This window comes from Silurus meridionalis, chromosome 1, assembly GCF_014805685.1.
Source record: "Silurus meridionalis isolate SWU-2019-XX chromosome 1, ASM1480568v1, whole genome shotgun sequence".
NCBI classification, from domain to species: Eukaryota; Metazoa; Chordata; class Actinopteri; order Siluriformes; family Siluridae; genus Silurus; species Silurus meridionalis.
The window spans coordinates 19,333,987-19,347,632 of NC_060884.1; the positions used below are offsets into that span (position 1 = coordinate 19,333,987).

The following is a 13,646-nucleotide window of genomic DNA, read 5'->3' on the forward strand; positions in this document are numbered from 1 at the left end:
TTACTGATCACTTCTTTTCATGTGTTTTGACAGCCATGGTTTTATATGCTCCTGAAATCAACATAGATCAACACATTGCTAATGTATTGCTTAAAAAAAGTAAAAACAGTTTAGGAATCGTTGAGACTATAATCTTAACTACAGACTGGAGTCTCGCATTCCTTATCCTACGATGGCTATCTGCCTGTCAAGGTGACATGACCCATATAAGCCAAATAAACTGCAAAACAAATGAATGATTTAACAAAGTGGCACCACCTCAGCTGGAGCAAACCTTTAAGTTTCCTTTATCTCTGGCTCATTACCCTGGTGACACTAACAAACCACAGTTGTGTGTTGGTTGGAAACGGTAGCTGGTCAACTGCTGCCAGCTCTGTGCTCAGTCCTCTCTCTCTCTCTCACACACACACACACACACACACACACACACACACACACACACTGATAATGTAAGCGGTTTTTAAGAAGAAGGGGAATTTTAGGACAATTGTGTAATAGAGAACTAGAGACACGTGTTAGGTAGATGCATTCATTTACAAAAGGAGGAATGACTGTGACGTTCTTTTATTTTATTGTACTCAAGGCAAAACAAAAGAAGAAAATGACAAGTAACTGAGGGGGTATAAATCAGGCACTTACTGGATCCCAGCTGACTCAATTAGATGGTTTTTGCGGTTTGATTTGGTTGCCATAGAAACCTTAGTGTAAAGTGGGTTGGGTATTAAAATGACAAAGCACTGCGTATATTTGTAATTTTGAAACTTAATTTTGAAATCAGTAATTTGCAGTGTTTTACATTATGCATGAGAAAATATGGTGCCTGAACAAAACACAATCATAACATAAGCTCAAAATGTTATCACTCAGTGCATGTGCAACATGTTTTTAAGGTGTTGTGTTTTCTCTTGTTTTCATGAAGGGAAAAATGTATATACAAGAGATATTTTGATCATATAATTATGTGGTTCTAAACTATCATGCAAGCACCAACACCTGCATACTTCTCCTGGCTCATCAAAATACTGTAAACACATTACATTCTCTCTACATTCGCCTTTCATTATCAGCCCCATATACTTCATAGTTCAGCACTGACTTTGTGAAAATAAGGCTCTCACATACACCTCTTCATGTTGTCGCTTGCACACAAAGTATTTGCCTTAAAATGAATGCAGTTCCATCCTCACCCTAAAAATATGATGGGCTACAAAAACCTTTACTATTAAAAAAAAGAATTTGCTATTTGCATGCCTTGTCAAATTAACTGGGAAGCACACAAACCTTTCAACTGCCATTCAAATTGCATACAAATTATATTCAAATGCGTCCAATGAGGAGAAGGTTCAAGGGTGTGGCCTACAAACCACCTCTGGGTAGATTACTCATTATTCCTACAATACAAAACAAAGAAAAGCCCCAAGGAAGAGGAACACAGACTAGAGATTAAGTTGAGCAAGAAGAGGGTGAGTTTACTTCCTAAAAAAAAAAAAGGAAAAAAGATGGACAGAAAAATGTGGAAATCAGGACCTAAGTTTCACGGAACTGTTTTTACAGAAAATGTGTTTCTCAATGGCTTTTGTGGTTGCTGTCTATTTAAATGTTCATACAGAAACACACACACACACACACACACACACACACACACACACAGAGCTCCAGTTTATTCCCCAGTACAACCCAGCTCTGGGAATGACAAACTATGACATCACGATTGTTTGAAACATTCAATTTCAGACAATAGAGCTCTGTGATTACAAGACATGGGGAGTGACCTTCGTTACACAGAGGGCTCTCTCTCTCTCTCTCTCTCTCTCTCTCTCTCTCCTTTCTCTCTCTCTCTTTCTATGTTTCTCTCTCCCTCCCTGGAATGCAGAGATGTAGGTGGAGTAGGAAGAAAACTGGAGATGTTTCTCTCAAGCTCTTATACAAAGGTCCAATACACTGTCTTATCACCATAAATTAACACATGTTAATACCGAGTCGGCTACATAGTGTGCATACTGTACGTTATGTTGTCATGAATATAGCACATACAGGCACACACTGATCCGACCATCCATGCAATCTTACATTACCCAATAATTGTCTTGTAATAAGTAACAGTTCTCTCTACAAACTGTGAAACCTGAAGTATTATTCAACCAACATTTTGATCTCGTCATCATCAGCTCTTCAAATGTTCCTCCCATGAAAGAACCATAAACGTCCCAATATCTAAACGCTAAAACAACAGACTAAAGTGAAGCCCACACACATACACAGAAAACAAACACACTAGCTTTTGGTTAGAAGGAGTGTGGTGAGTCTTGAGGTGGCAAAAAAAAGCATCTCTCTTTTGAAACACCTGTGCAGTAAAGCAAGTGAGTGGACGAGTATGTGATAGAGTCAACAAACTCCTCCTTATGATACCATCACTCCAAAAAAGAGGAGCTCAGACTCAATGGGAAATCATTTTACATTTAAAGACAGCAAACAATACATAGGCAAAGCAAAGCACTAATGACTAGGCCCCAGGCTTTAAACAACCTTTTCAACTTCTCTGCTGGTTTTAAACAGCAGGTGAATATAGTCCTTTCAGTATAATCCATCAAATAAACCCTACTTTGTAGTTATGCTTCACATCTTTTCATTCTCATCTACTGATCAACAACAAGTCTAAGCCTACTTTCTCTGACATTCCAGGTTTTAATGCCCAGTCACATCCCTCCTGTGGTTTTATTTTGGTGCTGCAGTGAACTGCATGTGAAGCTCCACAATATCTTGTTCATTATGACCTATGAAATAAATATCACTTGCTACCTTACACAATCCTTAATAGCAATGGAGTTTTTATGTTTACTCTTTGTCCATATTCTGAATGTATCTGGCAAGTCCATGTCCCTTAGAATAGACCCAAACATAAATCCTAATATGGAATATGAGACACGACTTTATTTATGTATTATGGTTTACTCATCTGTGAGAGTCGGGTTCTCTCATTCGTTTGGAAAGTACCTAGCAGTGGCAAGCTTTTGTTCATTAATTTTGTTTTATTTTTGCTGTTGTATATGCTCTGAATATAATTCTGACTTTAGTAGGAATCAACCCTAATGTAATTAAAATAAACACTATTACATTATCGCAAACATTAATAACATAATACATAACAGTTTTTGTTAGCCCGTCAACTGTACAGCTAGATTACATCCATTGTACTGTTGTCGCACTAATTGGCAAACGGCGCCACCTTATGGACATAAACATATTGCACAAGGAAGCAATAAATATTGTTCTTGCTGGTTACAAATGTTTTTTTGTTTGTTTGTTTGCTTTTAATTTCCTTTTTTTCTATCAGCGGTGGACGAAGTACACAAACTATGTATTTGAGTTAAAGTCAAAATACACTCCAGTAAACCTGCTACCTTTGAATTTCACGTAAGTGAAAGTACAGAAGTATTTGCCTTCAAATTTACTTTTTGTCACAAGACACTTGCCTAATCAACTCAGTTTATGTGAAAAGACTTAGCAAACCTATTGATACAATGATATTAATTTTTTAAACACTAACTGATATCTATTAAAATGATCATGAGCCCAAAACCATGAAGCTAAATCATTTACTTTAAAACCAAATGCAATAACAGGATTTGAGAGCAGGTAGTTTTGTTTTAAGGTTTATTTGTATGATTACATTCAAAATAATTGAACTGATGCTGAACTGTATGTTCGTGCTAAGTAGATTTCTCCATGCCCCATGTTTTGGCTAATCCTCTTAGGGAATATTAGTGCTATAGCATACATTAATATTCTAGAAAATAATGTGCATCCAAATTTATGGCAACAGTTTGGGGAAGGTCTTTATTTGAGTGTGATTGTCAGGTGTCTATAAATGGTTTTGATATATTGTCTATGTTTCACTCATACATTCAAGTTGTTAATTGTATAAAAGAAACACACACACAAAAGACAAGTACACTGCAAAGACAATTTGTAAAAATAAAAAATAAAGGTCAATCTATCTCACGTTAAGTGAAAACTCTTCTCATAAGCTCTTGCTAGCTTTGAAGATACCACTTTTACCAACAGCATAATTACCTTTATTTACTTACTAGTTTCTCACTGATGGTATCGACACTGGAGACTGTAACTCAGAAAATAGTGTCAATACTACTACATTTTAAATTAAAAAAATTACTAGGAATTGGTAAAAGCTTTGCTTAAAGTAAATGGTGATGAATATAATCATGATTTTCCCACAATTTGGCCCTCATCCCAGACACCACAGATAAATAAAATGAATAAACAGTTTGTGTGCAGAGGTGTTACTAATAAAGTGAACAGTTATTCTAAAGAGGTGTTCCTAATAAAGTAAATGGCTATTAGAACACCTCTATACACTACACTGATCAGGTATAATATTATGACATTATAACATTACGATAGGTCAAGTGAATAACACTGATTATCTCTTCATCATGACACCTGTTAGTGGGTGGTATATATTAGGCAGCTAGTAAATATTTTGTCTTCAAAGTTGATGTGTTAGAAGCAGGAAAAATAGAGTTTGAGTTACCCAAGGGCCAACTTGTGATGGCTAGATGACTGGGTCAGAGCATCTGCTGTAAAACAATCTATCAAAAGTGATCCAAGGAAGGAACATTAATGAACTGGCATCAGGGTCATGGACGGCCAAGGCTCAGGTGGGCAAATGTAGCTCAAATTGCTGCAGAAGTTCTTAAAGAACGGTGTCAGAATACACAGTGCATTGCAGTTGCGTATATGGCTGCGTACCCACAGACCAGTCAATATTAGGCAGGTGGTCAAAATGTTATGCCTGATGGGTGTATACCCCTTCACTTTCTTAATAGAACCTGTGCACACTAACTTTTCCCTTTATTAGAAACATCCGGCGGTACTGCAAATTAATAAAAGGGGATCCACAAATAATTTTTTTTAAATAAACATGGGTAAAACCATTGAAGATAAAATATAGAAATTTTAAAACATTACAATAATTACATTAAAGTTCTATTATACGTAAAGTTGATGTTCATGTGAATGTAATAGTCCACCTGATAAAAGGAAAATGTATGAAACTGCAAATCTATTTAAATAAAAGACAACTGTCAACAAATTAATAAATTGTGATTTTAATTGCGAAATATGTTATGATGCATAAATCTTTTTCAAAGATTTGAAAATATTTGAATATATACAGACAGTGATGTATGTACAACAACATAGTTCTAATTGTCTTAACATAATATAACTAGTGTAATTATGATTGGTTTCTGTTAATATCAGTTTTTATGTTTGACCCATTTGGTATCAGGGGGTCCCTACCCCATGTTTCAAAAGGGTCCTTGACCTGAAAAACATTGAAGACCCCTGCACTAAACCTTCACTTTATTAGGAACACCTCTTTTCATTTACCATTTATTTTATTAGTAGTACCTGTAAACACTAACTGTTCACTTTATTATGAACACCTCTATACTCTTTGATCAATGTAATGGTGTATGGCTGAGCAGTTTTGTTCCAGTAGAAGTAGATTTTTTTGCATATCTTTCCTGATCTGCTGCTATATTGCTCTTTTGCACAACATTTTTTTTTTTTACATTTTGGATACTTTTGTATTTTGTTCACTTTGTCTTGTTATAACAGGTTTTACTGGCAGAGCTATTTTGTGTTTTGTCCTGCACTGTCTTGTGTTGTCTTTACACTGTCTTGTGTTGTCTTTGGACTGTCTTGTGTTGTCTTTGCACTGTCTTGTGTTGTCTTTGGACTGTCTTGTGTTGTCTTTGCACTGTTTGCACCAGGTTGCACACATGCATTTTATGTGGCGAGGACATTTACTAGTCCTTAGCCCTGTGTTTTCTGTTTCTGTGATTGTTCTTGTATGTGGCATCAGGGTTCTGATGAAACATTGTTTTATTTCACTGTGTACTGTGTCAGCTATGTATGGTTGAAATGACAATAAAAGCTTCTTGACTTGACTTCTTGACTTGAGAAGAAGCAATTCCCTACAGAAAATCCATCTTGATCCAACCAGCAACCAGCAGCCTAATCACAGATGAGTGCTTATCAATGCTGAAAAACACAAAAAACAAAATAAAATATGTTTAAACTCAGTGTAATCTAGTGGTGAGAATCATGCAGTAGGTACATATGGTTGACCAGCTTAGTGTAGTTTATTGTAGAGGTAATTCCTAGTCCATAAAAAATGTATGAAAAGGAAGAAACTGAATCTAATTAAGATTTAGATATATTGCATTGTAATGTTGCAGTAGCTAATTTGCGAATAATATACTTATTATATGATTAGGTTTGGTAAAAGAAAAATACTAATGTAACTGTTTGGGCAGAGGCACCCATCAGCTTGCGTCAGGTCGCGGCCTTGACGTGTGTAGCGAGCACGCGCGTTTCAGTCCTCTCAGTCCGCCGACAGGGGTAAAAGATGGCCGCGTCCGTGTGCAGATTTGGTGGAGCTATGGGCCAAGCTCTGGCTAAAGCCAGAAGTGTAAGTAAATTGTGCGTTCGGTTCTTCAAAATCGCTTTATACGCTTTCGACAAACCATTTGCAGCTAAAAGCGGAGTTTTCTGCTTCGGAAGTAGACGTTTGTCATTCATATGACTTCCGTTGGTCCTCGGCTACGTGTGAAAGCCATACTAACTAGACAAATAGTATATCAAGAAGTATGAAACCGCTCAGCATAAACTATAGTGCGATACAGTGTTGTTAAATACTGTTTAGTACGTTAGTGTGTGTAGATTTTGAAAGCCAAAGAACAATGGACATGTTAGCATAGTGGCTAGCTGCTCCGTGTAGCTAATGCTAGCTAGCCGACATTATTTAGAAGGTCAACAGAATCCTCCGGAGTGATCAAGAGTCGGGTTTTGTTGTCGACGTTAATGAGCACAATAATTGTGATCATTAACAGCTACATATTTGCGTTTGGGATAAAGATTATGGTTAAGTGTGTGGAATACATACTGTTGACAAGGTCATATAACACGACCTGGTTGTCTCGGCTATACTGGAGCTGCTGCACCAGCTAGTGGATTTTAAGCGCTACAGGAACACACACGATCATTACAGCAACACGAAACTGTTGTGGACAAAGTACACAAAACGTACTTGAGTAAAAAAAAAAACAAAAGTAGGTAAATATATTACTCTAGTAAAAGTTAAAGTGCGCCCTTTAAACTTTCACTTGAGCAAAAGTATTTCGCTTCAGATGTACGTCAGTATCCAAGTACTGTGATTTATTATGGGTATAATGTAAAAAAAAAATTTTAGCACAAGACTCTTACTTAATCTAATCAGTTTATGTAAAAAGACTCATGTTATTCTTAGTCAATCTATAAATAGAATTATATGAATGAGTAAAACACTGATATCTAATAAAATTACCATGAGGCCACAGATGTTGTGGTGTTAAATTCAGGAGTTTTCCATCATTTATTCCTTTCAAAATGTTCTTCCTATGGTTTAACTCGCCCTGAACTGTATGTTCGTGCTAAGTAGATACCACTAAGCGGCAATGGCGGTTGTAGCTTGTACCCTGGGTGAACCACACCAAAACTCAACATCTCCCCATTGATTAGTTTCAGCTTTGAAAAGCTCCTCTCTGCTTCACCTTCTGTCACTGGATGAGTATGAAATATTCTCAGATCAGTTCAAATCTGAGTACATTTCTGAGAACTCCCTTTCATATACATCACCCTTAAAGTGTTTACTGCACAATTATAAAAACATCATTGTGCACAATTTATGACATCACCTCAGTTAAAGGAAACCAAATCAATAAGTGCTAGTTTAACTACAATCCAAAATGACTAGGTGGCAGTAAATGCTGCAATAAATTATAATGTTATGCAGGCTTAAAGTAATATTGTTGCTCTATGCATAAAAGTACAGCAGGCAACACAGCGTAACCTAAGTGCTATACAGTTATTAGACTATTTCATTAAATGCATTAGCTTATACTATCCTCATAACAAGATGAGTGATAGAGCTGCATACACACCTTTATCTTTTGTATGTTCCCCCCTACTTCTTTCCACTTTGTTCAACCTGAATCCGGCTCCTGAGGGTTTAGACCTTTTTTGTCATCCATAATTTTAATTTGGATTCAGCTCTCCTTACTGATGTAACGTCACCCCACCTCTCCTTTCTGAGTGTATGAGTGAGGGATCTTCTCCCCTGCTGCCCTACAGGAAGATGCTGCCTATGTCACCTGAATCTGCCACTGCCAAGCGGCAATCAAATCATGTCTTTGTAATAATCAACCTGGGGCAAGTACCAAAAAGTACAGGCTAGTGTTATTCCTAGATTGATTTTGTTGTATCAGTTCTCCAAACTACAGTCCAAAAACTGAGATTATATTTAAAAAAAAAAAAAAAAAAGTGTACATTTGCCAGTCTTAGAACTATGAAAATCAATTCGATCACGTTTTATTGTTTGGTTTCCCCTCTTTGTGTCTCTAGCCCGTTCTGCTTTCTCTAAGACGGGGACAAGCAACTGTGTCCTATGCCCAAAGCCTGCTGAGTGTTCCAGAGACGCGGGTCACAACACTGGAGAATGGATTGAGAGTGGCTTCGGAGACTACAGGTCATGGCACATGCACGGTGAGAAATCTGTTTAACAGCTACTATACAAAAATTATTCATTTCAGGAACCTGAGAATCAAAAACTGCTCAACCGATTGTTATAACAGTAATAATAATATCAATTAAATGTAAATAGTTAACAAAGTCTGTTCTTTACATTGGTTTTGCACCTTTTGCTTTTCTCCCAGGTTGGCCTGTGGATCAATGCCGGGAGTAGATATGAGTCTGAGAAGAATAACGGTGCTGGGTTTTTCCTGGAGCACTTAGCTTTTAAGGTATAAATATTTAGTTTGATTTATTTTGGTATACATGTTATTTTGTCTATGTTCTTTTATTGACAAACAATTTCCATCAATTTTAGGGCACAAAGAAGAACACCCAGTCTGCAATTGAACAAGCAGTGGAGTCAATGGGAGCTCATCTAAGCGGATATACTTCTCGTGAACACACTGCATATTACATGAAGGCCCTTGCAAAGGACCTACCAAAAGGTGGGCCGTGCATACAGAATCTGTTATAGATATCTATTTATTTATATTCCTACAAAGAATAGTGTAGCTTGCAAAATGGCAGTGCAATTCCTGATTTCTTTGGATGTCATAAATTACTTTGTCAGGAACTTGATTTTGGCATGTTCATAATATGAAGTCATTTTGTGTCAGCAAACTGGATTGCTGACTTAGTAGTATTCAGGCTAAGAGTTTGTACTTTTGTGGTACTGAACAGTGAATTCTTTGTAATAGCTGTTACTGATAATTTGGAGTTAATTTTAATCTTTCTTACTCTCATTGACTGAGTTTTGTTGTGTGTAGCGGTGGAGCTCTTGTCTGAGATGGTTCAGAACGCATCTTTAAGCGAGGCTGAGATAGAGCAGCAGAGGGGAGTGGTGCTCAGAGAGCTGGAGGAGGTGGAGGCCAGCCTGCAGGATGTCTGCATGGATCTGCTTCACGCCACTGCATTCCAAGGCACGCCTCTAAGCCAGAGTATACTGGGACCCTCTCAGAATGCCAGGTAGATGTGTGTGCACATTCATATTCAAACCAAGTTTTTTTGTGTTGCTTGTTTAGTTCACTGACAAGTTCTACCTTGATCTTTAAGGACTTTGACACGACAGGATCTGGTGGAGTACATCAGTAGCCACTACAAGGCTCCTCGCATGGTGCTGGCTGCTGCTGGAGGTAATGTACAAGCCTTTGCATTTTATTGATAAGTCTACCTATTAAGAGCTATCCTTCTACGGAAAGGCATTGTTCTTTGCAAAAATAAAAATCACCACAGGAGCCAGTTGAGAGCATCACAATGACCATATAAAAAGAGACCTTTAAATGCATCCACTGATGCATTAAATCAAGTATGAGCACTGTGTGTTTATTAATGTTGTTCCATTTCAACTACAGTGAAATTACTGATGGGGGGGTGGAAGGTTATAAATCCCCTATAACTAAATTATAAATTAAAAAAATAAATTAAATTGAATTAAAAAATGAAATTGAATTTAATGTGAACCAAATTTAAATCAACATTTTTAGGGTAATGTCGTCACTAAAAAGGCAACTTGTAGGGAACTTGACATAATACAGTGGACACGATGAACATCAGTTCTGGCCCCACTAATCCATTTGTGACCATGTTTGTAATCATTGCCATTTAGGGGTGGCTATGTTTTTTTGTTTTTTATACACAAAATAAAAATGAACAAATATAATAATTGCATTAAAATGCTTTTTTAACGCAGGTTAGAATATAAAGCAGCACTGTTAAATGAAAGCTCTCCAGATTGATATCAGAGTATTGCAACTGTAAATTGTAAGAGATCAGTGACTTTGCTCTGCTTTAGGTGTGAACCATGAGGAGTTGGTGGGGCTGGCGAAGCAGCACTTAAGCAGTGTTTCATTTGAATATCAGGATGATGCTGTGTCCTTGCTGTCTCCTTGCCGTTTTACTGGCAGCGAGGTGAGGCTTGTGTATATGTGAAAGAAAATGCTTCTATATGTAAAAAAAAAAAATGAGGATGCCTCCGCACATTTGGTGTTGTATGTGTCTAAACTATCATAATTAAATGTATATTTTAAGTCTGTGCTCGTGTATTATGTTTTTGTTACTTTTAGGTTCGAATGCGTGATGATGCCATGCCATTGGCACATGTTGCTATTGCAGTGGAGGGTGCTGGGGCTGGCAGTCCTGACATTGTGCCAATCATGGTTGCTAATTCCATCATCGGCAGCTATGATGTTACATTTGGCGGTGGCTTGGTTAGTTGTAGTACATTATTCTGACAAGGGTACTTGAGCATGTTTTTGTATTGTACATGTAGACAATGTTTGGTTACATTTTAAATTATCTGTTTGTCCATATATCTATTTTATTTGTTTGAAGTGCTAAGTGTTATTTAAGCAGGTGTAGAAAAAATTATAATTATTCTTGCATTAAATTGTAAAAATCTTGTGTACAGCACCTGAGCAGTCGTTTGGCACGTCTGGCTGTAGAGGGCAACCTTTGCAATAGTTTTCAGTCTTTTCACTCCACCTACAATGACACTGGTCTGATGGGCATCTACTTTGTCACAGACAAGCACAAGATTGAGGACATGATGCACTGGGCTCAGAATGCATGGTACGGTAACACTTAGGCTGCATTCGAAAGGAAGTTTGCAATTCTCTGCCTACAACCAAATTCCTTAAAGTGAAATTTCAGCTTGTAAACTCCGGAAAATAGTTCTTTCTTGTTTATGCAGTTACTTCAAATCGTCATACCACGCACACTGAATAGTGTAAAATACGTTTTTATTATTATTACTAATACGCACAATGTGGTTAAATCTAAAATATGAATTACATACAAATTGCTGTAGTGCTTTGCAAATGATTTTTGCTTGTTTTATAAACTGCACAAATAGTTTATTGAACCTGCTATTTCTCCATTTCTCTGTGGCAGTGCTGAAAGTTATTGTTCTGTCTCTTAACCATAGGATGAACTTGTGCACCACAGTGACCGAGAGTGATGTAGCCAGAGGAAAGAATGCCCTGAAGGCCAGTTTGGTAGGACAGCTGAATGGTAAGACAGTTATAGTTTTATCCATATATACCTTCAGTTAAATTGGTGGTACAAATTAAATTTTAATTTTTGACAGTTTAATTGCTTGCTATTTATGTAATATACGAAGCTGATAGTGTTGTCATATAAACCATGATATAATTGTTAATATTATAGAATACTATGATCCACTACCTAAACGTGATTTGTGGTAGGCATGCACAATTAAATTAAACTCTCCCAAGTTGCAAGTGTTTACTCTATAATGCAGAGAAATACCGACAATATACCAGCCAACTGTGACTGGGAGGCCAAACATTTCGTGAAATACTCCCACAATTTTTCTGTCTTTTTATTTTTATTTTTGTTTGTCTCTCACTTTCTTACATTCTTACTTTTCAGGCACCACACCAATCTGTGATGACATTGGCAGGCACATTCTAAACTATGGCCGTCGCATCTCATTGGCCGAATGGGATTCCAAAATTGATGTAGGTTTACTATTTTGACAAACACTAGTAATATTGGTGGTATTCTATTATTATAATTAAATTGTTGTTGTTTTAGGCTGTGACACCCAAGACAGTGCGTGACATTTGCTCCAAATACATCTATGACAAATGCCCTGCTGTGGCTGCTGTTGGTGAGTTGTTTCTTTCTCTCAGACAATTGACAGTACTCATTTGAAACATTCTGAATTTGGTTTTGGAAACTGTGCTCAGTTTTAATGGCTACACTATTATGCTTTCTCTTGTTCAGGTCCAATTGAGCAGCTTCCTGACTACAACAGAATGCGCAGTGCAATGTACTGGCTTCGGTTCTAAATCCTCATATGGGTTTATCGGTTTTCCTGTTATCTCTTTATATTCTGCTCCCCACTTTGCAAACAGCCTGCACTTACAGCAAAACAGATTTTTATTGGCAGTGGACAAACAAAACTGGAATGCACATCAAAATTGAATATATGATGTTAATGAGCTACTTTAGCCTTTTACCAAGGAGGAAAGTCCAATGGCTGCATTACATAATTAATTAAGAAAAGCGTAAATGTAAGGCTGAGGAAATTGGTGAATGGGGTAGAATATATTTAAACAGAAGATGCAGGAAAATTCAATCTCACATGTCAGGAAACATCAGAAGTATTTATGAAATAATGTGATGTTTTGTTTCTGTCCTTTATTGTACATAACAGAAGCTCCCATTCTGAATCCAATTAAATAAGGTTAACACCGATGTATGGCTAATTTGTGTTCTTGCTTTTTTTCTTTTAATTCATCTCGTCATTTCATCTGAGAGGTTAAACAAATGACTAATATTAACATTTTAGTGCAGTAAGGTTAATAAGCAATAATGCCCAATACAGGGAATAAAAATAAACATGCAGAATTGGATATTATCCGTCATCTAATTAAACATCCTCCATTTTCCAAAATGTAATGGTCATAAAATTAAAATAGTGTGGGAGTACAATGTAGTGAGTAAGAGAGCTTCACTGCAGCCACGTCTACTCATGCAAGCCGTTCTTTCCAATAGAATTCACAAATACAGCAGGGCTTGATCAGACAGAACTATTTTCAATGCTAGAAAGGATTTTTTTTAGGGTTATTCCCAGTTTCTTCCCTCATTTGATCTTGCACTATCACATGATCCCTGCTAAACCTCCCTTTATGGCTGGTGTTTTGTAAATTTTTCATTAATATTTTCTTATGCATTATGTATAAAGGTATATTGACTATTTTCTGCTAAGCATCATCTCTGATATAAAAGCTAAAAGGTTGCCTGGTTATTGTACAATTATTTTTGTTCTTGCCCAGACACTCTTTCATCTTTTTCCATGTCTGACATGCTGCCATATCTGCAAACAGGTTGCCTTCATTAGCTTGATTTGTTGAACACAATCCAACCATATCTTGGCAGAACATCATTTGTGAAGATACCCAATGTGTTGTGATGTTTTTGGATCACGATCTTCCAGTTGTCATCATTTGCAAATTTGTTTCCTCTGAAATGGAAGGACTGTT

At 36.9% G+C, this 13,646-nt stretch overlaps 1 protein-coding gene across 1 annotated transcript; it reads left to right on the plus strand.

Moving 5' to 3' along the window:
* Positions 1-6,343: 6,343 nt before the first annotated feature.
* LOC124391524 (cytochrome b-c1 complex subunit 1, mitochondrial) lies at positions 6,344-12,858 on the plus strand. The gene is made up of 13 exons (XM_046858149.1): positions 6,344-6,499; positions 8,470-8,610; positions 8,781-8,867; positions 8,954-9,083; positions 9,405-9,603; positions 9,691-9,770; positions 10,430-10,545; positions 10,701-10,844; positions 11,045-11,205; positions 11,561-11,646; positions 12,028-12,116; positions 12,193-12,268; positions 12,385-12,858. The coding sequence occupies exons 1-13, from the start codon at positions 6,437-6,439 to the stop codon at positions 12,447-12,449; spliced, it is 1,437 nt and encodes a 478-aa protein (XP_046714105.1). The 5' UTR covers positions 6,344-6,436; the 3' UTR covers positions 12,450-12,858.
* Positions 12,859-13,646: the final 788 nt, after the last annotated feature.